This window comes from Falco punctatus (genome assembly GCF_963210335.1).
Source record: "Falco punctatus genome assembly, chromosome: 12".
Classification (NCBI taxonomy): domain Eukaryota; kingdom Metazoa; phylum Chordata; class Aves; order Falconiformes; family Falconidae; genus Falco; species Falco punctatus.
In genome coordinates this window covers 13,276,937-13,302,660 of record NC_137592.1, presented here as the reverse complement: position 1 = coordinate 13,302,660, position 25,724 = coordinate 13,276,937, and the positions used below count along the sequence as shown (strand labels likewise).

The following is a 25,724-nucleotide window of genomic DNA, read 5'->3' as shown; positions in this document are numbered from 1 at the left end:
TGAGCAGTGATGCCATGGAAATACCCATGGCAAGATGCATAGATGAGAGTACAACGCAGGTTCCGAGAGCACCGAGCAGGCAGAGGCAAGCTAGCTGCCACCTGCTAAGCTAGGTACATCCAGCATCTTATGCAATTCACAAGTTCCAGTTCCTCTTAGACTTACAGATAATTTATTAGACTTTTCTGCATTAAAATCTGACAGGCAGTATAAAAACTTTGTATTTAAAAACACTGATTATTTAAAAACTCTCAGCATGGCTAGGAGTTAAGGAGGTGGGCGCTTAAAGAAAAAATCTAAAGTTCTTGTCACACCTTCTCTGGGTCGTTTTGCACTAGATGCTGCTGGAGGCTTGGGCTTGCTCTTTGCCTTGGCAGGAGACCTGGAACCTGCAGCCTTTGGGTTGGGAGCTGCTGCTGGAGCCGTGGGAGCGCTGGGCTCCAGGAAGGAGCTTTGCAGTTCCAGAGCAAAGTGGTAGTCCATGTGCTCTGGGAATTCCCACACCAGCACGAGCTGACCGCACTTCTCACAGCGTTGCTGGTCCCCTGGCGAGGCAGGAGGGAGCGGGGTGAGCTCGGGAGAGGGTGGCATATTCTGCTCATTTCCCTCCGTAGCTGGCTCTAATTTCAGAAGGGTCCTGGAGCTGGGTGGAGTCAAGGGTGTTTGTGTAGCATCAGACAGCAACTTCTCACAGGGAAGCCTCTTGTAAGGAGAAGTATAAGGAGAAGTAGGGCTCCCATCCCTGGGACTCTGCTTGGTAGGGGACTCTATGTCACACTGCACAGAGGCAAATCCAGTGCCATCTCTCTCTCTGTGCTCTGGGGAGCTCGGCACAGGTGACTCCGCAGTGGTAGCAGCGGGCAGGCTGGTTGCTGCCGCCGTCTGTGACTGCTGCCTTTCTGCTGCCTTTTGGAAGAATGACTCAATAGCATTAGCTGGTTTTTCCCTAAGCTCTTTGCTTGGGCTCCTGAAGAACTTAACCCTGGGCCTCCTAGAAGATGCGGTGTCTTGGCTGCCAGCGGCAGTGCCGTCAGCCTGGGTGTCACCTGTCAGGAAGGTGGCAATGCCTGCAGAGAGGAGCGTGGCAGGCTCTGAGAACTTGCTTGCTGAGAGAAGCACCGATATGAGTGGTGGAGACCTGCAAAGGATAAACCAGCATCAGCTCAGACACCAGCCTGGGAAGGAAGAAGTCCACTGAGGTAAGACTTTAAGCAATATATTATGTTCACAGGCAGGAGATGGGAGCTGCAGTCTGGGTATCTGGCAAGGGGCAGAAGAGAAGTTTCCTCTGACAAAATGCTGGCATTGCTACCTCCAGAACAGTCTCACAGACACAGCAGGCTGCAGCGGGCAGAGCAGAAAGCCTCCTTCCCAGAGCGGCATCCCAGAGCAAAGGAAAGGGCACTGGAGCCAGGGCAGCCAGTGCCAGCCTGGACTTTCAGCCCACCACGGGCCATGGCTGCTGTGAGACTCCCAGGCAAGGTGAGGGGGCCTTAAGGGAGCAGCAGCGTTGTCAGAGCCTAACAGACAGGACCTTCTTGCCTTCACCCCAGAGCAGGAGGAAGGCAGGCAGTAATGTTGAATACGTGCACCTTAGCTTTTCCTTTCTGCCCCAGCAGCCTCCTCCCAAAAAGCACATTTGTCCTTAGGGGAGGACAGCAAGGCCTAGCTAGGTTCGCCGGCCCAGCGGGGCAAGGACTGCCTTGCTTCATCTGGACAACCCGCTACCAGCAGCAATCATCAGCTCCACGTACAGAAGTCAGAAGTGTCTTGCCAGATGTTGGGCTAAGAAGAGGCCAGCCTTTCACAGCTGTCCTACTGCTAACAAGCGAAGTCGCTGCGCTCCACTGTGCGTGTGCTGGGGATCGATTTTCCTGCCAGTTGGCGTAACACTCATTCCTTTCTGTCAGGTCCCTGGCTCACCCTGCACCTCCCGCAGGAGAACCACCCCTGACAGCGATGAGAACCACTTTCTCCCACACTCACCAGGCCGCCTGCTGAGCCCCAGCCACGTTGCAGTTTTGGATGAGGGCAAAGGCATCGTTGCACATCTTCTGGGCATCATAGCGGGACAGAGCACAAAAACGTGACACCCGGGTGTCTCCCTGCATGCGGATGACCACCATCAGCTGCTTGGCCACTCGGTGGTTCTGCAGAGAGAAGCAGCAGCAGTGTTTCAAGCGACATCTGCAGGAAAGGCTGAGGAGACAGTCTCACTGCCCAGAACCCTGTACTAATGGCTACCACCTCCTGAAGATGCTGTGTGACAGACGGCAGTTTGTCCTGCCTGGCCTGATCTCCAGGGGATGAGATACAGAACAGCTTGTACGGTGCTTGTACAGCTGCGCCACACAGGATGGGAAGCAGTAAGTCTTTGCTTTCCTTCAAAGGCAGCTGCACTTTTTTTGCCGACGCCCCCCCCCCCCAACAGCAATGAAGTTTGCATATTACTATCACCCTAGCCTGCAGTCTACTGTTTGGATTCGAGTGTATTGCATCCCCTCCCAGCCCACAGCACAGGCAGAACTGCATCAGCAAAAAGGCTTGGAAGGGAGCAGCAGTGTGGCAGGATGAAGATGCAGGTCCCTGCATCCTAAAGCACAGGACAAGGACTGTCTTTAGCCCTGCAGTGTTCTTGGCCAAAACCATCCTTCCTGGCCAGGCCCCTGCACACCTCTCTGCTTGAGGCACCTCAGCACACATCTGAGGGCCAGCGGATTTCCTCATACACCACCCTCAGCCTCCTGCAAACAGCTCATGGTGCAAATGCACTGCATGGCCTTCTGAAGGCCAGCAGGGAGAACGCTGGTTCCTGTGCTTCCCCTCCTTACCTGGCTCCTGTCCTTGATCAGTCTGGATTCCAGCTCCAAGGCCAGCTGCAGGAGCCAGTGTTGCACCTGGACAAAACAGTGGTAACAGAGAGGTTGGGCCACTGGTCACAGCACTGCCACCAGGCCAGAGCGATGCTCTGCATGTCAGGAATGCTGTAGGGGGATCTGACTGGAATGGGCACAGACTACAGGCCCTGTATCTGGAGTACTCCTGGAGAAATCAGCCCAGATGAGGATTCAAGTGGAGACAAGGCACTGCAGATACAAGCCCTGCAGCCCTACTACTAGACTTTGCCAAATAATCCGAGTTCCCTGCCCTGGATCTCTCTTTGCATCTCCCTACAGCTCTGTGGGAGCCCTTCCCCAGCTAACAGGTAAGGTGCATCCTCTCTCTTTCTTTGGACTAGTTACCTTCTTTCTAGCAACAAAGCCCTTGAAGCTTGGCACCATAAATACCTTCTGAACAGCACACCCACAGTTTTGCTTATGGAAATTACAACAATGTTTGACTCCTTTGTGCAGGAGTTTGTCAATACATTTCTGTCAAACGGGTATTTCCCTAATTTCTGGGGGCCAAACCACCTCCCCCTACTGAGACCCTTGGCTGGGTTTTAGGGCACGGTGACACACAAAAGCAGCAGTTTTGTAAGTTATTCTCAGCTTTTAGTGTTCTCATCTTCTCCATTGCAAGTGTCAAAGCCTTCTGCTACATGTGAGCTTCTCCTACCTCCTTCTGCTACATGTGAGCTTCTCCTACCTCCTTCTGCGTGGCCAGGGCTGTCCTCCCAGGGAAGTTCTTGCTGCAGCCAATGGACTGGGGCAGGTACCGGTTTTTGACAGGTTCCTCTTCAATTCCCCTGCACAAGTCATAGAGCCAGGACCTGAAAGTCACAGAGGAAGCATGAGGTGAAGGCTGCCACAGACAGGCAGGCATCACTGGGCAGCAAGTCAGCCTTCTGCTGAACCATGCTTTCAGCTCTGTGCAAGCTCTGACTCTTGCTGCAGCCGCAGCCAAACAGGCAGGCTTCCTTCAGGCCACAACTGCCTGTTGGCACAAGTTCTCTGCCTCTTCTCCTGAAGTGGCAACAGTTCACCGGTCTGCACGGCACCCCAGCCGCTGCTCTGGGCCCAGAAGTGGTGTTTCAGGCTCCAGTCCAGCCTTGTAATTTCCTCTGTAATGAAACTGTCAAGCCTGCCTCCTTCCCAGCCTGCAGGGAGCCCTTCCACAGCTTGGCCCCATCCTTAAGACACTAGAGGAAAGCAGAGGAACTGGCTGACAGGCAAAACATTATCCTGCGGAGGGTGCCTGGAAGCACTCAAGACCGAACACCTGTTTGTGGCCTGCCAGTCCAATGTTTCTCAAAGGTGTCACTGAAGTTTTACCTTCCAACCTTCCTAATCACGGCAGAACAACCTGTGACCGAAAGGAAGTCTCAGTTCCTGCCAAGAGTCTCATTGTGGTGAGTGGTTTATCATTACCCAGTTTTGTCTCCAAAGTGGGTCTGGAGCTCTGTCTCACTGTACTGTGTCAGCTGCCCAATGTACTCTACTCCCAGGATGTCTGTGATGGCAGTGCCAAGCTTGCCTCCCAGGTTACGGCTACAGCAGAAAAAGAAAGAAAAAGAGAATGAAGCATCATGTGAGGATTATATCAAGTCTTCTTGCAGCAGCTATCCCTAGATCACGACAGCTAGAAGCAGTCAGGAACTAGCAGGACAAAAGGGAACACTTGGGATACAACAGTTCTTCTGCTCATAGTAGAAGGACAGATAGGAGTTGAAGTGGGACCTGTTCCTTGGCTCACCCAGTTTCAGTGCTTCTCCCTTAGCTCCACCTTCAAAACATGATCCTAAACCATACTCTGAAGAATGCCTTACATGCTCCCTGCTTCCTCCTACACAGACAGGACCCTTTCCCACACACACCCCTCTCCACCCCTAGTGAGACACTGAAGGCAGAGAGCAGCAGTGCAGGTCTGGAGAGCAGGACCAGGGATCCATTGCTCTGGAGCAGCGATGCTGGTAACTCTTCCCTACGCTAGAAAAAGGACTTGTGCACAGTGTGGATGCTCAAAACCAAACCACATCTGCTCTCTGGGAGCCCAGCTTACAGTCTCCTGTCCTGCAGTTGCCCCTGGCTTATACCTATGCACCCTAGCAGTCATCTTGAGCACAGCTGTACCCAGGGAAAGGCTGCCCACAGGATGCTGGTGGGCTTTTTGTGTGTGGTCCCTTCACTGGCAGGGCTTGCAGCTCCCAAGCCTGCTCCTCAGCTGTCTGTCATAGCTGTGAGGGATTGATTACTGGCAGGCTTTCCTCTCCATTTCTTACAAGCACTGATGAGCAGTTACTGCAGAGTTGAAAGTCTTTTTGCTGGCTGCTATCAATTACCATCAAATTGCTCTCTGCTGAGGTGGCCAGGAGCAGTTTTCTACCCCCAAGTCACTTTAGTTCTGCTCACACAAGCAATGATGGCAAGCCAACAGGAACAAGTACTACAACAATGAAGACAAACAGGGCTCTCTTCCTGATAAAAGCCTGGGTTGTGGAATTGGAAGGACGTTTCCAATAAATGTCCTTGCCACAGAGCAGCTCAGCCCAAGCCCCAAGCAGCACACAAGCAGGCAGCTCCCCAGTACTTACATATTGCCGATGGGCAGTTGGCTGAAGAGCTGTGGGACAAATCGCGAAGATACTAGTGTCTGGCGGTTGGGCTTGTTTAACCCACAGGCCAGTTTTGCCAGCGTCTGTAACACAGAAGAGGGTGTAAACCCTGTTATTACAAACTTTGCACTGGCTTCATTGTGAGAATACCTAATGGCTTGTGCTGTATCACCTCTAAGAGCTGCCTCTGGAATAGCTGCTAGGAGGGACAAGCAGGGTGCACCGTTGCTTGCTCTCAGGTAGCACCCACCTTGGGACTCGGCATGCACTGGCTGGGTACCCTGAAAGCACTGCTGCTTCCAGACTTTTAGCTCTGCTCCAGGCAGCTAGGGGATCTGGATCTATGACCTGTTCTGGCTGGCTTAGTTTTCCATCAGGCAAGCATGCTACAGCTTCCACAGCTTCCCCATAATCCTCCCCAGGCTATTTCTCTCACTGTCTTGCTCCATCTTCTGTGTTTTTCTTGCTTTTTCTCAGCGTCACTATTTTAATCTTGTCTCTGCGAGGTCCACAGCAGCATAGTGCTGCAGAAGTAAATCTGCAAAACACAGAATTGCTAGCCTGGAAGGGATGTTCCCTAGCCTCTCTGCTGTACAGCTTCCCCTCCCACTCTTAATCTACCACAGGATCAAGAATACAGACCAGCTTGAAATATGTTTAGCTAGATGTTTGTTTGTTGGGTTTTTTTTTTAACGAGTCTAATAATTTCCTCTTTCACTGCTTTACCACACATCCTGTAAGCAAAACTGCTTTCCTGCCTATTGAGCTATGATCTTTATTAACAGCCTGTTTTACAGACTTACATACATTCTCCCTCTTTTTTAGTCAAAGTAGATGCCTTTCCTTCAACTTTTCATATCCAGTCATTTTCCAGATGTCCCATTGTTGTTATTGTTTCATTGGAGACTCTAAGTTTACCCACACTGTTCATACAGTGAAGTGCCACAAGATGAACCAATCACTAAGATTTCATGGCGAGAAAAAAAATTACTTTTTCTGACACCTCTAATCTGCACATGCTGGAACAGGATCCTAGCACACTTTTTTTTTTTGAGGGAGGAAGGAAATTGCGATGTACTGTGCTGTCTCTGAAGAACTGTATATATCTATACCAGCAAGCGCAGTGCAGAGATTACCAGGGCTGACATATGGCTGTGCAGAACATGCTACAGTGCTTCCACAGCCAGCTGACCTCTGCAGGTGCAAACCTTATCTGCAAAGAACAAAATGAGTGCTAACTGCTCTCAGTAAACCACTCTGCACTTCATCCAGCAGGAAATCTTCTATAACTGCAGCATCAAAGTCCGTTTGTTTCTGCAGCTGCTGTCATGCACGAACCACGCCTGTGGCTACTCTCAGCAGCTCGCTGAGCATCACCCAAAGCGCAGTCTGCTAGCAGGGGTAAAGACTGATCGACCAGAAAGAGGAAGAGTGACCTGACTCACCTCAGTGCCCCAAACTGACGTTCTTCTTTCCCCAGGTCACTGGGAACTTGGGTCAGTAAAAACCATTCCCTGGCTACAGCTGCTGTTGCTTAAAATTCATGGTAGAGGTTACCTGCTGTAAGCTCTCATTTTTTCCTGATGAAAACTTTCCTGGGGGACTTAAAACTCTTTTCTTCCTAGCGAGCTAACTCATTAGGGTACATCAAGAATCCAGGCAGTAAATTTGAATGCTGACTGCATAGGCCACATCTCCGGGAAAAGAACTCCTCCCCTTCTCACATGTCTGATAATTTCCCTGAAGGTGTGCTCACACATGGCTGCATTCCCCACTCTGTCGATCTACGGCAGACTTGGAAGAGTGTGTAGGAGAGTGTCTACAGCACATTCTGACTCTGCTACTCAGAAGAAATGAGGCTGACATGTTACACATGTACCTTGTTGTGCGAAATCCCAGCTGAACACTTGAATCCTGTGGCTGCTTCTACAGCCACCCTTATTTCTTCCACAATGACTGCACCCATCGTCAGCTGCAGGTCAGGGCAATCAGGGTTATCGAAGGACAGAGACGCCAGCCACTCATGCAAGCCACGTTGCCGCAGCTCCTCTAGAAAAGGGACACAAAGGGGATCAACGCGGGCAATGCTTGCAGAGCCCAGCAAGTGGGCTGGCAGCATGGGCCAGTCTCAGCCAACAGCCACATGCTTCTGTAGCTGCCTGCCAGCAGCAAGGACGGGAAGCAGGTGCCTTAGAAGCCACTCGCTGGGGAAAACACAGCCCCCATTTACCGTGGTCTTGCTTCGGGGGGGATAAAGCAGCCTGCCCTCCGCCGCTGTGGGCACACAGGGAGCGGGAGAGGAACAGCAGAGAGGGTCCGGGGGCGGCTGCACCGGGCTCATAGCTCGCAGCGCGGCCCCAAAGCAAAGCGGTTCCAGCCGCCCCGCCGCGGTGTGCAAAGCGCCGGCGGCCCCAGCCCCGCGGGGCCAGCGGGTCCGGGGCGGTGCGTACCCTTCCCGCCGGGCTGGGGGCCGGGGTCGTCGGGCAGCCCCTGCACGAAGGTGGTGGGCAGCAGCGCAGCCGCCAGGGGGCGCCCCCGCAGCGCCCGCAGCCGCTCCCGCGCGCTGCCCGTCAGGTCCAGGTACGCCTCGTCGATGCTGGCCCGCTCGATGGCGGCGAACCGCGACAGCACCTGCATCACCTCCGCGCTGGCCTCCCGGTACCTGCCCGGGGGGCGGCGGGCACGGCTCAGGCGGCGCCCCCCGCCAGGCGGACCCCGCCGCCGCCCCGGCCCCCGGCCCCGCTCACCGGGTGAGGTCGGCCTTGCCCCGCGCCTGGGGCACCCGCGCCAGCGCCAGCTCGGGGCACAGCGCCCGCGCCTCCGTCGCCCACATCCCGCGGGACACGCCGAAGGCGCGCGCCTCGTAGCTCACCGCGATGATCCTGCAAGACACGGAGGGCGGTGCGGTGCGGTGCGGGCGCGGCCCCGCCGGAGGGGTGCGAGGGGCCGGGGCCGCCGGCGGCACCTACCCGCCGCCCTGCCACTGGGTGTACTGCACCACGGCGCAGGGCCGGCCACGCAGCTGCGGGTCGAGGCGCTGCTCCACCTGCATGAAGAAGCAGTCCATGTCCACCAGGGCCACCACGCGCTCCCGGCCCCGCGACATCCCAGCGACGCCGCCCGCCGACGGACCGACTGAGCGCCCCAGTGCGGGACCGCCCCGCCCGCCGGGAGCCGCGGGGCACGCCGGGAGCCGTAGTTCTCGCCGGGGGGGGGGGGCGGCGCACGCGCCGTCCCCGCCAGCCCCTCCCGCCGCGCATGCGCACAGCACCGCGGGGGCCGCGCCTGCGCCGCGTGCCGGCCGCCCCTTCCTCTCGCCCGTTGGTGGCCGCTGGCGCGGGGCCGCCGCCGCAGCCATGTCCGCCGAGCAGGTGAGCAGCCTCTGCGAGCAGCTGGTGAAGGCGGTGACGGTGATCATGGACCCGGCCTCCACGCAGCGCTACCGCCTGGAGGCGCTCAAGGTACGCGCGGCCGCGTGAGGGGGGGCGCCGGGCGGCGGCCACGCGGGCGCCCCGGCCGCACGGTCCCGGGGCCCGTCCGGCCCGGCGGGCTCGGGGGGCGCGGCCCGGCCCCGGGCGGCCCCTCAGGCGCTGGGAGGCGGGGGAAGGCGGCGGGGGCTGCGCCTGCGCGGCGCTGAGGGGGTCGCTCCCCCCCCCGCCCCCGACGTGCTCCCTGAGGGGCAGGGGCTGCCCCTCACCCACCCCCGTTACCGGCTGCCCCTTGGCCGCCCCGTGGCCGCTGCTGTGTTTTAACTGCGTCTCCCCGGTCCTTTCCCAGTTCTGCGAGGAGTTCAAGGAGAAGTGTCCCATCTGCGTGCCCTGCGGGCTGAAGCTGGCGGAGAAGACGCAGACGGCCATCGTCCGGCACTTCGGCCTGCAGATCCTGGAGCATGTGGTCAAGTACGGCAGCTCGGCTGCTGCCCGGTGCCCGGTGCTGGGGAAGGGTGCCGGCCTGCTGCCCACGCAGCCGCTGGCATGGGCTCTGCTCCCGTTCGGCATCTCCCGCTCCAGGGAGACACTTTCAGGACACGGAGGGTCTGTTCTGCAGCAGAGGGCAGTTGCTGTCCCCCTCTGTTTCTCTCCTGTATGAAAGGAGAAAGCTGCTTTCAGGCAGATGGGGAAGGTTAATTCACCAAGCTCTGAGGCACGTTAACGTTGCAAGATGTAAATAAGCGTGCAGGGTTATCAGCAGGTCTTTGCAGTGTTCTCTGTCATTAGCCTCATGCTAACAAAGAGGCTTTGTATTAGTTCAGTTCTGAGATTCTCTCTGCCGCCTCTACAGACCTGATGCTTTGTGCTTTTGCTGCTGCTTCTCATGTCTGTTGACTTCAGTAGTGCACGCCCATTTTCCAGCAGCAGTTTTTACTCAGCCTTTTCATTAAGGGATTGGGTGCTGGCAGAGTCAGTGAGCTGTAGTGTCTTTCTCTAGATAGTTCATTAAGAATCAAGTCAGACATCTCTATAAATGTTTTGATTTGGTGTCCTTTTTTTTTTTTTTTTTTTTTTTTTCCCCCCCTCCAACTCTTTCAAACAGGTTCCGCTGGAACAATATGCCTCGCCTAGAAAAAGTGTATCTAAAAAACAATGTCATGGGCCTCATATCCAGTGTAAGTACATTCTACACCAGACTCTTCTCTGAAACATGATTCTTTCACTTGGAGATAGGAAGTGGGAACGAAAGGAAAAAAAGACTCCATTAATTAGCACAGAGGACCTGAATTCAGTTCTGCATTTCATTACTTTCTTGCTGTGCAACCGTGTTTTTTCCAGTGCTTGTCTCCGGCTTGTAGTCAGGTCAATAACCATGTCACCTCACATGGCAGGAAGTTGTGAGGCTCATATAACATATAGATAAGGCAATTTTTCTTAGGAAGGAATTCAGTAAATATGGATATTCTTATCCTTTGCAAGATAATGACATCATTATCTTGGTTGTGTTTTCTCTATTGCTGTCACTGCTCTCATGACCAAATGACCTTCTGAGGAAAATCCCTTTTGCTCCCAGAGTTCACTAGGTATAGGTGCTTGGGAAGGTAGTTGGGATGAAGAGCGACCCAGTTTTCCAGTGTTGTGTTTTGTTGGTTTTATTTCATGTGGTTTAGAATATTCGCAACAACTGTGCTTCCCAGGTCAGAATTATAAATGTCTGGTGTTCGCTGTTTTGTATATCTCTGCCCCTCTTCTGCCACAGGGGACTCAAAGTATTCTGGAGGAGGAAAGTCACATTAAGGATGTTCTGTCTCGCATTGTGGTGGAGATGATCAAGCGTGAATGGCCTCAGCACTGGCCTGACATGCTAAAGGAGCTGGATACCCTCTCCAAGCAAGGGGTATGAAATACACCTGTCTGTTCTCTTCTGCTTGCTCATGGTATGGGTTTCAGTCTTCCATCGTCCTGAGGAAAGTCTAACTCACTCGTGGTCAGGTGAGACAGGCTGATGATGCACTCAAAAAATCCCTGTAAGATTAAGTTATTCTCAGAGGTGGTTTTAGCAGAGAGAGGGCCATCCTCCTGTCTTGTTTTCTGAAGGCGTGACTTGTGTCTTTGTGCGTGCTCACTTTCTCTCTGCATCTTTGAGGTAGCCTCCAAAGATTTTAATGTTTGAACTGTACTGATGGAGAGTATTTCATTTTGGGACATCAGGAAACTCAGACGGAACTGGTGATGTTCATCCTCCTACGTTTGGCAGAGGATGTGGTGACTTTTCAAACTCTGCCTACCCAGCGGCGACGAGATATCCAGCAAACCCTCACCCAGAATATGGAGAAGATCTTCAGCTTCCTGCTAACTACCCTGCAGCAGAATGTCAACAAGTACAGACGCATGGTAAGAGTCTCCTTTCCTTGGGTTCAGTCAGTGCTGGAGGTGTTTAGGAATTGGGATACAACTCACAAGTTGTTGGGGAAGCAAGTGCAGAAACTGTCTGAAATCTGTTGCTGTCGCTGTGAGGTAGGGATCTGCTGTGGCCTGGTAAGCCAGTGCTCATCAGAGGAACTGAACACACGAGGTTGACAGGCTTAGTGTTGGTATTTCGCATTTGCTAGTGTAAATGGCTTGAGCAGATGCATGCCTCATCCATACTGTTGGAATGCTCTGCTGACACTAGGGGTGTACAGCTTAGCAAAACAAAGGTGTGGTTGTGGCAGAAACAGCTAGAGGTTGGGGGGAGTTTATGTAACACGCAGTGGTAAACAGATGCTGTCCTGGGCTCACGTCTGCTCTCTTATGCTGCAGTGGTGTCTTTGTGGTGATGCACCAAAATGCATGAGTTCTTGATACCTCAGCATTGCATCTGGGCCTCTCTGGTCCTTTTCACTGAGAGCTCGGGTCAGGAAGCCCTTTTTGTCAAGTTATGGTGAGGAATGCTCTTCCTTTTTGTGTAAAGAGACTTCCCTGAACTCTTACCTAAAGTCAGAGTTGCGCAGGTTGGTCAAGATGGATGGTGAAGGCAAGCCTCTACCCCTGTCTGTTCGTGTGAGGAGGAAGTGGATTTGGAAGTGAAGCACAATTGAGAAACCAATCTAGAAATAAGTTGCTTAGCTGTATCTCTTGTTCTTTTTTTTTGCAAATTAAAATCCAGAGTTACACTAAATGTGAAACTGGGAGGCAATGAAAAACCCTCTCCTACCTGACTTCTGTTCATTTTCCTGATGCACTGACAGGCTGAACAAACCCACCTGTAGAGCAGACAGTTCTCTGTGCAGTTCATGGTGGTGGGTGGGAGACCCTGGTGCATTTTGTAGTCTGGTTGAAATGCATTTCCAGGTAAGGTTTGAATTTCAGTGTTTGAGGCTCTGAAGTGTGGCTGCTTCTGCTAACGGTGGAATCTTTCTGATTGGCAAGGTTGGAGCACCCCAGGAACAAGAAGCCCTCACCACTCCACAGGTTAGCAGATCTTTGGGATGTTTGTGCACAGGGTAAATTCTGAGGGTTGGGTGTTCAGTTACCTGTCTGCACACTGAGACTGGGGGAGATGAGGGACAGTTCCCCAAGACCATAATTATCTGCAGTGCTTATAAGTATGCAGTTCTGGTATGGTGGCTCATTGTTAAATGTTTGGGACACAACCAGATTAACCTAAAATTGCTGTGTGAACACATTGATGGACAGAATTTCCAAACCAAAACCTTGCAGTGGAAAGAAATGCTTGTGGTGTGTCTTTGCAACTGGCAAACAAATTGAACCTGAGTGTCTGAGGGACTCATTTGCATTAGCCAAAAAGATGGTGCAAGCAGCGTGTTGCTGCTGTTAAGTGTTTGGAACTGGGAGTCAGGCTGTAAGCTTTTGCCCCAGCTCTCTCTCCAGCTGCCTTTCTAACCATGGACAAATCACTTACCCTTTTCAGACGTCAGTCACAGTACATAAAAGCCACCAGCATCTTTCAGAGTCTGGCTTTTGGATGCAAGATGCTCTAAAAGGTTAAAAGTTTCTTTCCTGGAAGCTTCCAGGAAGCATTGAAATGCCTTTCCTTCTTGTCCTCTGTGTCTCCCTGGTGCCTGCTGACTGGAGTGTCATCTTTTGGATGAGAAGGAAATTGTGGCTTAACTTGCAATTCAAAGTCCTGTTGCCTTACCTGCCAGAGGGCTGTGGAGCTGGTTATGATGGCTGCAGACATGTCCTGAGCGGGGGACTGTGTTGCAGCCTCTTTCACTAGGCAGCTGTTCTGTGAACCTGCTTCTGGCTGCATTCTCGAAAATAAGCCTGTCCAGCTGTGGCTGAGTGGAAGTATGTGTTGTAGCTGCTCGCTTACCATCTCTTGTTTTCTTTTCCAGAAGACTGATCTGGCTCAGGAGCCAAAGGTGAGTGGAGCTATATGGGAGTTAGTGCATTAGTCATTCTTAAGACCAAGATTTCTTAGAACTAGGCTTTTCCCAGGCTCTGGAGTATATTACCTGCAGTTCTCATTTACAGATGGATTTGTTCACCCATAATACAAACTGCTTAAGAAGAGAGAAGTGAGGGGTGGCAGCAGAAGGGTCCAAGTCTCTCACTCTCTCAGGGTGGTTCCTGGTACTGTTCTTCCAGGGAGTGGACAGCTTTAGATGGGAACTGGTGTTTCTCTCTGGCTCTGACCCCTTGCCTCCTCCCCCTTCACAGGCCCAGGCAAACTGCCGCGTGGGAATAGCAGCACTCAACACCTTGGCTGGCTACATTGACTGGGTGGCCCTGAGCCACATCACAGCAGACAACTGCAAGCTCTTGGAGATGTTATGTCTGCTCCTAAATGAGCCTGAGCTCCAAATAGGAGCAGCAGAGTGTCTTCTGATTGCTGTCAGCAGGAAAGTGAGTTCTTCCTCCTCAGCTCCTCTTGATCCCCATTGTTTTCCTCCTGTTCTATATAATTCTTCAGAATGATATCTTTGTCCTTTCATTTAAGAAACAGAATTCAAATTTGGCTGCATGTGTTAATGATATTTGGTGTCAATGTCATGCCAGCACAATACATACATTAGCTGTTGGAACCCACTCCAATTTCTGTGCTCACTTCTCTGCACAGTTTTGAAGTTGGAGATGCCCATTGACCTTCTTCCCCCCCAACATTCCACAACTGTAAACTGGGAAATATTGTCACCAACTGTGTCATCTGGCAGCTCAGAGAAATGACAGTAAGATTTAAACAAGTGATTTGACCCATACATTCACAAGCAGCTTAGTGTCAAGGCTGAGCGTTTATCAGCTGCCTCTAAGTAACTAGCCAGTGTGGTGTGAAGAAGAGTTCATGTCTCAGTATCAGTTTTTTTGATTTAAAGTTCCTGTGGTGGGATTGCTTGGGGATCAGGAATATCTTCGATTTTTTGGCAAGTTTTTACTGAAGTCCTTTGTGGACTGTAAGCCCCTCCCCAGATGGAAGGACAACTGGGGATCTTCTAATCTCACTTGCAGATGGCAATAGTTGTGTTCTAATTGAGGCATTTGGCATATTTTACTCATAGGGTAAGCTGGAGGATCGGAAGCCTCTGATGGTCTTGTTTGGAGACGTTGCCATGCACTACATTCTCTCTGCTGCCCAGTGAGTACCATCTTGCTGCTGTAATTTCACACAAAACTGCATACAAATGGCTTTGTAGATGTGACTTGCAAAAGAGATTGCTGCTTAACTGCAGGAAGCTGAGACTGGATTAGAAGAAAACAAAACCACTGTTTCTTTTCCAAAACCTGAAAAACTGCAAGTTTTTTCAAGTCCTGTAATTGAAAGACAAAGTGGTGTAAATATCACCACTTTCCCAGCTTTCTTTTTTAGCCTGGAACTGATCAGGAGGGACTCTTTTCAGAGAGTTTCTAGAAGCCAATAAAGCAGTAATTCATGATCATAGCAAATAAAGTCCCACTGCAATAAAATCAAAATGCTCTAGTCCTCTTTTTATCTGCAAGTTGGATAGCAGTGTGCTGTTAGCAGCACGAGTAACTGTGATCCTGTTTTTCCCCCTCCCCTCATTCCCAGGACAGCAGATGGAGAAGGCCTGGTGGAGAAGCACTATGTGTTCTTGAAGAGACTTTGCCAAGTTCTGTGCGCGTTGGGCAGCCAGCTATGTGCGTTGCTAGTAAGTCGCTACTAATACCAGCAGCAGCCCTGGCAAGGCTAGTTTTTAGGGCTGGGGGTGAGGTGACCCTGATGTAAGGTAGCACCAGATTTCTCTCTGCACATATAGCCATAGGGTGCTCTCCACATGTTTGGAAAAGGCAGAAATGGCTCTGCTTGTAAGTGGGATGACTATCCTGTCAAGTCATAGGAACGTAGAATGAGGGACCCTGACTGATTCCATGCCTCTGTTGTCTTCAAGAATCATCTCCTATAACCTCTGTAAAGTGCTGAGGCTTCGTTGAAAATTGGCTGTTTCTTGCTGTCTGCTGCCACAGGAAAAGCTACTCCAGGAAATTACTGTTGTATTGGAAGCCTTTTAAATTTCCATATTAAAAATAATTCAGAGAGTATCCCTGTTTGTTATTCTACCAAGATTCTCCTAAGCTGAAGGAAGAAACGGTTTTTGTTCCTGCTGTTCATCTCTCCGATGCTTTGTGTCAATGTTGAGATGAAGTTGCACACTGATACTTTGCATGCTACGCTGGTTGTTGAATTTCCACTCCCTCCGTTCAGCACAGTGCTTCTACAGTAAAGAAGGCAGGCTTTCCCAGAGATGCTGTTCATGGGGAGACTGAGGCAGCCAGCCTGTGCTAGTGATAGAGCAAAGTAAATTCTCACAGGGAGGGAAAGAAAAAAAAAAAAAACAACCCATGTTTGAGAATTTATCCCTAAAAGGAATGGACAGCAAACAAAGAGTGTTACTACTTTCAATGACTTCACTTGCTGATAGCAGTGGGAGCTGTTAGTCTGTGTTGAAGTAATGAGATGGGGTTTTGAGTTCTCATAGAGATTCACTCAGGAGAGGCAGCGCTGAGCTGTACAGCTCCAGAACGGGGATCTTGAGGGCACCAGGTCATATGGTTAGCAAGGAGCAGCAAAGCCTTGAATTTGTGGCTCTGTGCAAAACTTTTTAAGTTCCTGACAAAATTCCCAGAAAGTCATTGGTAAGAGATGTCCATACATTAAATGCAGGAAACATTTGGAGAGTGAAATATCTGGGTGTATTTGCTTGTGAAATTCCACAGTTGCAAGTTCAACTTCGGTACTGCTGGCTGAGCTTGACCCAGTAGGAGTAACGTTGTGACTCATGGCAGCAGCAGTTATGAATGTGGTTTCGACAGAACTGCACTATCTGAGAAGTCACCCTTTCCTCTTGAATGCGGGTAGTGCTGTCTTCAGCACCCCCAGGCTGGTCAGCAGAACTTGCTGTTGCTCAGGCTGTGCTGGTTTCAGAAAAAAACCCAGTTGTTCAGTGGTTTTGTCTCTGCTCCTGTACAGTCTCTGGCCTTGGTGCTGCTACACAAATACCACTTGTGAGCCCAGCATGACTGAGAGTTAGTATTTTGTCTGAAATTGTTTGTCTTCCTAATAGGGCTCAGATTCTGATGTGGAAACACCAGCCAACTTTGGAAAATACCTTGACTCATTTTTAGCTTTCACAACCCATCCCAGTCAGGTATGTAAAGGGCTGAAAGTCATATGTATATCTGTGTAAGAATGCATGAATGTGTAACTGAGTGAAGCCTATAGAAGATGGCAGAACTTCAGCTGCCAAACACTGCTTTCCAGGCTCTCCATTTCAGCTGAAGACCTGGAAGGCAGAGGGGTTTCTCCTGCGTTGCCACTGAATTAGGAACAGTGTGTGATGCAGAGGTCCTGAGTAGAAAGTGCAGAATTTGCAGTCAGCCCTAGTATTTACTTTTGGTGTTCTGGAAGTTTGGGTTGTGCCTGCAAGGTGTCTTGGCCTCAAGCAAATAGCCACTGTAATTTGCTTTTGCCTTCTGATAGAAACACTTAATGTTAGCAGTAAAGATTCTAGCACTGAAATCCTTTTCTCTCTTCTCCCTCCAGTTTCTACGCTCTTCCACCCAGATCACATGGGGAGCCCTCTTCAGGCATGAAGTTCTGTCTCGTGACCCCTTGTTGCTGGCTATGATTCCTAAGTATCTCCGTGCATCTATGACCAACCTAGTGAAGGTATGTGGGAGCTGCAGCCAGACAGGTATGAGAAGGTGCCTAGGTTAACGTGGCCTGTGGATCCTGGGGGAGACGCTGCATTTTTATTGTCTGCCATGATCTCCAGGCTGCTGAGCAAATGGCTCTATCAGTATTTTAATGTCTGCTCCTTGCCTTTAGTCTTCATCTCCTTGAACCTGGTGTTAGCTGTGATGGGTGTCTTCTCTTCCTTCCTGACCTTGTCTGCTCTGTCTCCAGGTGGGCTTTCCCTCTAAAACAGACAGCCCCAGCTGTGAATACTCCCGCTTTGATTTTGACAGTGATGAGGACTTCAATGCCTTCTTCAACTGTAAGTTGCCTTCATCCTGTATGGATGCTGTTGTTTCTGACTTTCGTCTTAGTTTCAGTTGCTGCCTGAGCTTGGAGCCTAACATTTTGACTTGGCAGCTTCCATTTGAGGCTTTCAGCCTGAATCTTGGAGTGAAATAATTTGTGGCAGCTCAGGTGTTTCATTTTACTTAGTTTTTACTATTATTTTGCTTGCTGGCCAGGTAGGTGTCCTAGTAGCATTTGCTACCTAGTGTCAAAGAAAATGTGCCTCTTGGTCACCTAGAGGACAAAATGAAACAGCCTCTAGTCATGGCTTAGGTTCGGAGGGGAAGGCAGCTTACAAATGACTTTAAATGTCATTCCAGAAAGAAAATCTGTCTTGGCCCTGCTAAGAAGCTTCTGGTTCAGTACCAATAGCTAGAAACAAGTAATTAAAATAGCCAAATTTAATCTTGACCTCAAACCAGCAAACAGGAACCCCTGGATATTAATAATTTTATTTTTTCTTTGTATTTTACATCCCCAAACTGAGGTTGGTTCTCAGTGGCTGGTATAGTTTGGTACTCACTTGGTGCCTGGGAAGATACTTAAATTCTTACTTTTTATATTTCTGTTTGAAGACTCTGTTGCATTTTTTTTTTATTGCCTATTAGATAGTTTATTTTTTACTTACTGTAATAAATGTTCAGTTGGAAATCAAAAAGTAGCTAAATGCACAAAGACAGAATTTGAAATAGTTTTAGGGAGTTAAATTATATTGAAGGTATTACATATATAAGAAAATAAAACTGATTTGAAACACAAAATTAGTTGATAAACCAACTTTTTTAAACCATGCAATTTGCATCTGTAGTCAGCAGAGCTGACTCTTTTGTGTGGTCATGTATTGGAATATTTTGGAACAAATGAAATTCCTGTTATGTGCTTTGCTTTTAATATGTTTGAAATTAAAAACAAGGCTACTTTGCATTTTTTCAAGTTCACATTAGTTTGTCAGACTAGAAAATTAGTAAGTTGATTAAGAATAAATTGATAAAATTGAATAATGTAGAAAAAGCGTGTTTAGATGAAGGAAGTGGTGGTTATCTAATGCTGTTTTTCTCAGTATCTCAAGGTGCTTTGTAAGGAGAAAACATACAGTTTGAAGTATTTTTTTGTATGAAAAATAGAGGCATAATTGTAGTAAATCTTGGTTTAGCATAGATTTTCATAATTTATGTTGCATTTTAATTGCACTTATTATGTTAATCCAGCATTTTTTAGTCCATTTAAATTGCTTCAAAAATTGCCCATCCTGTTACACCTAGGTTACTCACTGTGTATCTGAGCTTACTGAGCTATTGCCAGAGTCCATAATGTTCCCAGGTCTGCAAAGCTGCAGGTGAGCTTTGGGGTAGGGAGCATTTGCGGCATTAGCTTGTTGCATGGTGTCTGATTTTTTTCACTGCAGCTTTCCGAGCCCAGCAAGGGGAGGTGATGAGGATGGCTTGTCGTCTGGACCCTCGAACTGGCTTCCAAATGGCTGGTGAATGGCTGAAGTACCAACTCACAGCTCCTGTCGATACTGGACCCATGAACTGTAAGTGACCTGAAAAAAAAGTAGGGATATGGGATTTGTTTTTTAATTCAAGCCAAGAAGAAACATTTTTGCCTTTTTCTTTTCTTCTTTTTTCAAGGGGGAGCCAAGACTCAACACTAGATTCTCAGGCTTTTAAGGTCTTTGCAAGTTAAAAGCAAAATCAAATCAAACCCACCTGTCCCCAAATTTAACTCTTTACAGTCTTACCTATGGAATAGCTGATGTAAAGCCCCTGGCTCATCATTTCCTTCCCTCGAGTTTCTCTGCAAAACAGATGCAGCTATCCTTCTGATACCTTTTTATAATTTTTTGGGTCCTGTTATCTCTGTAACGTATTGATTATTTTTGTCCAGGGAAGTTCTGTCTGCCTGGCAAATCCCTCTGTCAGTCACTTTTTTGCTTTCTGCCTGTGAAGGAAGGCCACTTGGTGCTCTGCAAAGTCACACCGAGGGCAGTCTTGCCTGCAGAGCTGAGTCTGGGCATGTGGTCTCCCACCTTTTCTTTTCCCTTCTGTGACTTGTTGGTGTTGTTCCCTGTGGTATCTCGAAGGTCAGACTTAGGTCTCGGGAGCCTTCATTTGAATGAGGCAAATCACGTGCTGGTACCATAACTGCTCCCAGCGCGTCCCTGCTAGGCAGCTGTGGGGAGAGCTGTGTGACCAAAATACTTGTTGAGTGCCGAGATGTTGCAGTGTGGGAGCTTATTAGCCTGCTGTTGTGCATGCAGGGAGGAGCATGGTGAGACCTCCAGTGTTCTCTTCCTTTCAGCTAAGACGGGCGAAGGTCTCTGCTCCATCTTCTCACCATCATTTGTGCAGTGGGATGCCATGACCTTCTTCTCAGAGAGTGTCATCAGCCAGATGTTTCGAACCCTGGATAAAGACGTATGTGTATCAAATGCTCTCACTTGCTCTCGTAGCTTGTTCTGGGTTGACGTGACTGGTTTTTTTCAGCTATGTTGTTCTTGAAAAGTTTGTAATAACTGGTTACCTCCATGCAGAAACACAGATTGTTCGGCGAGTGATTCTCATAAGGGGTAATGACCCTTCTTTAGGTGGGACCAAACTCATCCTGGTTTACTCTCGGCATGTCTTGGTTCTGGACACTATGCCGTGAGAAGTCGCAGGAGAGTGCTTAGGTGGCACGCTTTGACATAGTGCCTGGCTAGGGGAGGAGAGCGCTGCTGTCGTGGTCAACCCCAGCCAGCAACTAAGCACCACACAGCCGCTCACTCACTCCTCCCACTGCCCTGGTGGGGTGGGAAGGAGAATGAGGGAAAAAAGGTAAAACTCGTGGGTTGAGATAAGAACAATTTAATAAGTGAAATAAAAGGAAATACGATAGTAACCATTACAGTGAAATGGGGAGAGAGGAATACAACAATACAGTTGCTCACCAGCTGCTCACCAGTGCACAGCCAGTCCTTGAGCAGCAGTTGCTAAGCCCCAGCCAGCTCCCAGTTGATACATACTAGTCAGCATGACGTTCCATGGTATGGATATCACTTTGGCTAGTTCAGACAGCTGTCCAGGCTGCGTGGCATCAGTTGTGTGATGTGTAGAGGAGACCCTCCCTTTGAACATCCAGCCCAGCACTGGCAGCCAGCGTGCCAGAAGGAGCTGTGCTTCAGTACCAGTCACTTCTGAAGCAGCTTGAACCCCTTCATAAATGGCTGGTATCTCTTTTTCAATTGGAGTACAGCGAGCCTCAGATCCTCTATATCTCCGACTCCAAAAGCCTAAGGGTCAACCTTGAGTCTCTCCTGGTGCCTTCTGCCAGAGGCTCCAGGTAGGGCCATTCTCCCCAGCTGCAGTGTGGAGTACATTTTTTACGTCTTGCTCTGTCCAGACTGGTCCAAGGGCTACTGCTTAAACTATCTACCTCCCATCTAATTTGTTCAAAGGCTTGTTATTGCTCAGGGCCCCATCTGAAATCATTCTTCTTTTGGGTGATTTGATAGAGAAGGCTTACAGTCAGACTGTAATTTGGCACGTGCATTCTCCAAAAACCCACAGTGTCTAAGAAAGCCCGAGTTTCTTTCATATTAGTTGGTGGAGACATAGCTGTTATTTTTTTGATCATATCCATTGGGATCTCATGATGTCTATCTTGCCATTTTATTCCCAAAAACTGGATCTCCTGTGCAGGTCCCTCGACCTTACTTTGTTTTATGGCAAAACCAGCTTTCAGAAGGATTTGGACTATTTTTTTCCATTTCTCAAAATTTTTTCTGCTGTATTGCCCCATACAATGTCATCAATATATTGCATGTGTTCTAGAGCTTCACCCTTTTCCAGCACAGCCTGGGTTAGTCCATGGCAGATGGTAGGGCTGTGTTTTCACCACTGTGCAGTCAATTCCAGGTGTATTGGACATCTCTCCAAGTGAAAGGGAACTATGGTCTGCACTCCGCTGCCAAAGAGATTGAGAAAAATGCATTTGCGGTACCGATAGTGGCACACCAGCGGGCTGCCCTTGACTCCAGTTCATATTGCACTTCCAGCATGTCTGGCATGGCAGCACTCCACAGCAGCGTGAGTTCATGTGGGCCTTGATAGCCTACTGTTAGTCTCCACTCTGTTAGACTATTGCAGTGGCCACGTGGGGCTATGAAAGGCTGAGCAGGTCCTGTTGATCACTCCTTGGCTCTAAGCTTATGGATAAAAATCAGGGAGTCTTAGTTGGTGTGGTATTGCCGCCAACGCACCATTTTGGTAGCGATCAGCACCTGTTGTTCTTTGACCTTCAGCAGCCCCACAATAGAAGGGTCCTCTGGAGAGACCAGGCAAGGTGCTTAGCTTCCTCCTTCACGGCAGCTACACCGAAAGCTACTTGTACCAGCCACTGAAAAGAAAATTTACTCTTACCTCAGCCAAAATGAGGACAACTGCTTAAGCGGAAATTTCCTAAATTTATTCTTCTTAATTATCCCCTGATTAGATTAATATTTTAAAAAAAAAACTTTTAACTAAATCAGAGAAACTCATGCTTGGGCAGGAGGAGATCAGAAGCAATTTGTCTCTGCTTTCTGTTCAACAGCAGGCAAATCAGAAGGAAAGCGTTTGTTTTCTTGGCCTTATGTAGACTGACTTGATTTTTTTATTACATTAGGCTGCTTAAGCACTTTAGTTCATCATTCTGATCACAGTAAAGTAATTATATGGGCTGATAAAGTTGGGATGGAATCTGTTGGACAGAGTCAAGAGGAAAACTGGGAGCCAAACTGAGAGAGGAAATTGGCCTTTCCCAGAGGTTCAAGCAATTGTATGGGGACTTCAGATTGACATCTCACCACTGCCCTGCCATCAATGGCAGTGCTGCGGGCCTTTTTCCCCTCAGCAAGTGCACATGCAAGTGCACAGTTAAACTGAGGTTTCTGCTGCTGTTCCTTCTGCTTTGAGAACAGCTGTGTTCAGCCGAAAGGCCTGATATGATAGCAGCAGCTCCATGGCTTAGCTCTAGGAGTTGTAGGATGTGCTACAGGCTGAAGTACTGAGTGTTGCCTCCTTTATTCTTTCCTCCTTTCCCTTTGCTACCTTTGTAGGAAATCCCAGTGAATGATGGCATAGATCTGCTGCAACTGGTCCTTAACTTTGAAACAAAGGATCCTCTCATCCTGTCCTGTGTGCTCACCAATGTCTCTGCTCTCTTCCCATTTGTCACTTACCGACCAGAATACCTACCGCAAGTACTTTCCAAGGTAGGTACTTGCAGACTGCAAAAATCAGGTAGGCTTTTTCAGGTGCAAGGCCCTTGTATTAAACTGCAGGAGTTGATCCTCGTGATGTTACTGTCAAGGAAGGATTATCCTTCATGTTAAAGATGGGAAAAACTGAGACTGATTCTCGTTCAAGAAGAAACAATGTCAGATAACACAAATTTTGCAGTTCCTAGCCTTAACGTTAAATACACGCTCTGGCCACTAAACATGTTTTATTTCAAGGCCTTGTTGTACTGATGATTCATCTTTCGACTTTACTGACTTTAATAAAATTGTACTAAAGCCTTACGATCTATTCCTTGAGCTCAAAACACATGTGTGCGCTAGATATTAACAAATGATGTGAGTTTTTGGATTTTTCCTCCCTTTTCTCACAGCTGTTTGCTTCAGTTACCTTTGAAGTTATAGAAGAAAGTAAGGTACGTCTGAATTATTATCTACTAATGAGCTATAGAAGTTGGATCAAATCATACTCTTGTTTGAGAGTGTGCTGAGTCTGAAGACTGTTGTAGTAGGCTTCCCAAGTATAGTTTGCTCCTGGAAGGGGCTGGGAAGTCTAGATATAGCTGATCTCTTCTTGGTGGACGTAGCCTAATAAGCTTTGGCTCACAAACTTGGAAAGCCACAAGCATGGCCGAAGGCCAGTGCACTTAGTCCCCTGGTGTGTGCTGGCCTTCCTTAGCGTAATGAAATCCTTTCATTAGCTGCGGGTATTCTTCAGTAGTTGGTATGTGTGGCCGTGAGGGATGGCTATAAAGCTGCCAGCTAGCCAGGGAGTGCTTGGAGTCTTGAAATATTGAGATCTATGATATTCTTGCCTCTGGAGTACAGCTTGTTTGAACATAGGCTTCTTGAGTTAGCTACCGCTCCAGAGGAAATTTGGTTGTTACATGCTTGTTTGGGGTGGGGGGTGTGGAAATACTTTTTTGATCAGTAGTCAACAGTGCAGAAAACTGTATGTAATGCATTTGTCTCTTGAAGATACCCTGCATTTGTCTGAACTTTTGTTTTGTTGCATTGAAGTTTGTTATGTCTGTCCAGGCTCCTAGAACTCGAGCAGTGAAGAATGTGAGAAGGCATGCATGCTCCTCAATCATAAAGATGTGTCGAGATTACCCTCAGCTTGTCCTGGTATGTAAATGCAACTCTTATCATGAAGAGTCTTGCCTCTATTTCAGCTGGATTTTGTGGGATCTTCAGCTTCCTTGGCTACAGCCTCAGGTTCTCTTCCAAGAAATATTCCTGCTTGCAAATGGAAAAGTATTTTATTCCCTGCATGTCCCTTCTTCCCCCCAGGCCCTGAAAAAGTTTTGGCCAGAAGAGTTGAATTGTGAAGTGATAAGTTAAAGGAAAAGGTAGTGAGTTAAATGCAAAAGGAGTGATGAGGAAGATACAAGCAGCGCTAGATTCATTTTATGAGAATGCTTGCTGAATTTCCATTTTTATCACTTGTGGTGGTCTCAATTGATTCCTTAGCTGAAGATGCCAGTAATGATTAATCTCCAGACTTTCTTCTGTTACTTAGCAGAATGTAGGAGCAAAAGGATTTTTCAGGATTAGCTTGAGGAGACTAGAAGAATCAAACACATTTAAAACCTGTGAGCCAGTGTTGTGTTTGGTGTTGCTGACCTAAACAGCCTGCATGCAATATGTGTAGCTCTGAACTGCTTTCTTTGGTGGTGGTTACGTGTGGGGTGATTCTAGGATTATGGGAGCGCAATAGGTCATTGCTACTTTAAACAAAGACTTTTTTGAGGATGGTACGTTAGGGGTTCCAGTTTGCATTCTGCAATAGCTGCTAAGAACGAGAGGGTTTGTCTATGGCCCCACTCTACTGGCTGTTGAACTACAGCTCTCTTTCCATGGCCAGCCAAACATCCTCACTGGGAGAGTCAAGGGCCCAGAGCTGTCCCAAAATACGTTCAGATGACTGTGCTGAAGGGGGTGATCGCTAGTGCTTATGCAGAGTTACTGGAAGACATGGTTGTGGCTAGAATAGGTAGGAAAGAAACTAAGCTATTCCTGTGGAGATGGTGATAACCATATGAATAATTATTAGCCTAGTTGTGAGCAAAGAGATGGAAGAGTCCTAAGTCTGGCACTTGGGAGCCAAAGGAGCGAGGTACTTTCTGTGCGCAAATAAAACCAGAACTATTTTGAGGTGTGACACTGCTGTAAGGGATATCACCGCCTGGAAAAACGAGAGATTTCCTCTGCTTATTTTAATCACTCTAGAGACTAAAGTAAGCTGGATGCAGGGTGGCGATAGAGGAGTAGGGAAGAAAAAAGGTTCTTTTAGACTGGGCATTCAGAGAAACTAGAGACTGAGAAGGAGATGGCTATGTAGAGAAAAGGTAACTTGGACATGCTCCTCCAGCTGTTCTGCATAGTACAGTACTCCCCAGCGCTGCCTCTCCCAGTGGCCACCCTCCACACCAAATGCATGACACTCTTCCACTCGGATGTGTTTTCTAGCCAAACTTTGAGATGTTGTACAACCACGTGAAGCAGCTGCTCTCCAATGAGCTACTTCTGACGCAGATGGAGAAGTGTGCTCTCATGGAGGCCCTCGTCCTCATCAGCAACCAGTTCAAGGACTATGAGCGGCAGAAAGCTTTCCTGGAGGAGCTCATGGCTCCTGTTGCTGGCTTATGGCTCTCCCCAGAAATGCAGAGGTATGGGGTCATTTTCTGAGCTTTGAGCTGGAGGTGTTGCAGAGGTGATGTCATGCGCAATAAGGAAATGCACAAACCAGGTGAGGGTGGTGGGGTGCCTCATGATCGCCTGTGCTCTGGGCGGTCTTCGTGGTAATAGCTCTCCCACAGTTCAGAAACTGCCAACTGAGTCTAAATGCTGTTCGTTAAAAATTGCTAGGTAAAAATTCTTTAAGGTGATAGAGGAGCACTTCCCAGCACGCTTCCTAGCATTTGCAGAAAATGAGAAATAAAAGATGTCTTTATCCATCTTAAGGAGAAGCTAGGAAGCTGAGCTTTCCTTGTGAAAGCTGAGGTGTCCTGCAGCCCTTGGCATCTGGGCATGCACAAAAGTTTTCCCAGCAGGGCT

At 48.8% G+C, this 25,724-nt stretch overlaps 2 protein-coding genes and 1 long non-coding RNA gene across 8 annotated transcripts in view; 2 read left to right on the top strand and 1 right to left on the bottom strand.

Moving 5' to 3' along the window:
- Nucleotides 1-149: 149 nt before the first annotated feature.
- POLH (DNA polymerase eta) lies at nt 150-8,701 on the bottom strand. The gene is made up of 10 exons (XM_080407996.1): nt 8,464-8,701; nt 8,242-8,376; nt 7,945-8,156; nt 7,374-7,543; nt 5,474-5,577; nt 4,311-4,430; nt 3,589-3,712; nt 2,832-2,897; nt 1,987-2,150; nt 150-1,138 (listed from the first exon to the last, which is right to left on the bottom strand). The coding sequence occupies exons 1-10, from the start codon at nt 8,598-8,600 to the stop codon at nt 268-270; spliced, it is 2,103 nt and encodes a 700-aa protein (XP_080264122.1). The 5' UTR covers nt 8,601-8,701; the 3' UTR covers nt 150-267.
- On the top strand, nt 2,904-7,015 carry LOC308071905. Its single transcript, XR_013931361.1, has 2 exons — nt 2,904-3,205; nt 6,815-7,015. It is a non-coding gene; the product is annotated as an uncharacterized lncRNA (long non-coding RNA).
- A 41-nt stretch (nt 8,702-8,742) lies between the features above and the next one.
- Nucleotides 8,743-25,724, top strand: part of XPO5 (exportin 5) — a 32,037-nt gene continuing 15,055 nt past the window's right edge. The window contains exons 1-19 of one of the 6 annotated variants that reach the window (XM_080407991.1): nt 8,743-8,955; nt 9,272-9,393; nt 10,028-10,100; nt 10,685-10,822; nt 11,137-11,319; nt 12,337-12,378; nt 13,269-13,292; nt 13,591-13,776; nt 14,427-14,503; nt 14,936-15,035; nt 16,449-16,532; nt 16,928-17,053; nt 17,291-17,381; nt 18,813-18,941; nt 19,709-19,824; nt 22,485-22,640; nt 23,039-23,080; nt 23,685-23,792; nt 25,137-25,336. In XM_080407991.1, the coding sequence (XP_080264117.1) occupies nt 8,851-8,955; nt 9,272-9,393; nt 10,028-10,100; nt 10,685-10,822; nt 11,137-11,319; nt 12,337-12,378; nt 13,269-13,292; nt 13,591-13,776; nt 14,427-14,503; nt 14,936-15,035; nt 16,449-16,532; nt 16,928-17,053; nt 17,291-17,381; nt 18,813-18,941; nt 19,709-19,824; nt 22,485-22,640; nt 23,039-23,080; nt 23,685-23,792; nt 25,137-25,336 (2,102 nt within the window). In that variant the 5' untranslated portion in view covers nt 8,743-8,850. Of the gene's footprint in view, nt 8,956-9,271; nt 9,394-10,027; nt 10,101-10,684; nt 10,823-11,136; nt 11,320-12,336; nt 12,379-13,265; nt 13,293-13,590; nt 13,777-14,426; nt 14,504-14,935; nt 15,036-16,448; nt 16,533-16,927; nt 17,054-17,290; nt 17,382-18,812; nt 18,942-19,708; nt 19,825-22,484; nt 22,641-23,038; nt 23,081-23,684; nt 23,793-25,136; nt 25,337-25,724 lie in introns of all 6 variants that reach the window. The other 5 variants (XM_080407992.1, XM_080407990.1, XM_080407994.1 and 2 more) reach the window with 5 other exon arrangements.

Bases quoted from the DNA above. Each gene is read 5' to 3' on its own strand.
- POLH (XM_080407996.1), bottom strand. From the start codon at position 8,600: ATGTCGCGGGGCCGGGAGCGCGTGGTGGCCCTGGTGGACATGGACTGC. The intron at 8,377-8,463 runs GTAGGTGCCGCC...CGTGTCTTGCAG, and splicing joins ACCCAGTGGCAGGGCGGCGG to GATCATCGCGGTGAGCTACG. The intron at 8,157-8,241 runs GTGAGCGGGGCC...CCCCCCGGGCAG, and splicing joins GGCAAGGCCGACCTCACCCG to GTACCGGGAGGCCAGCGCGG.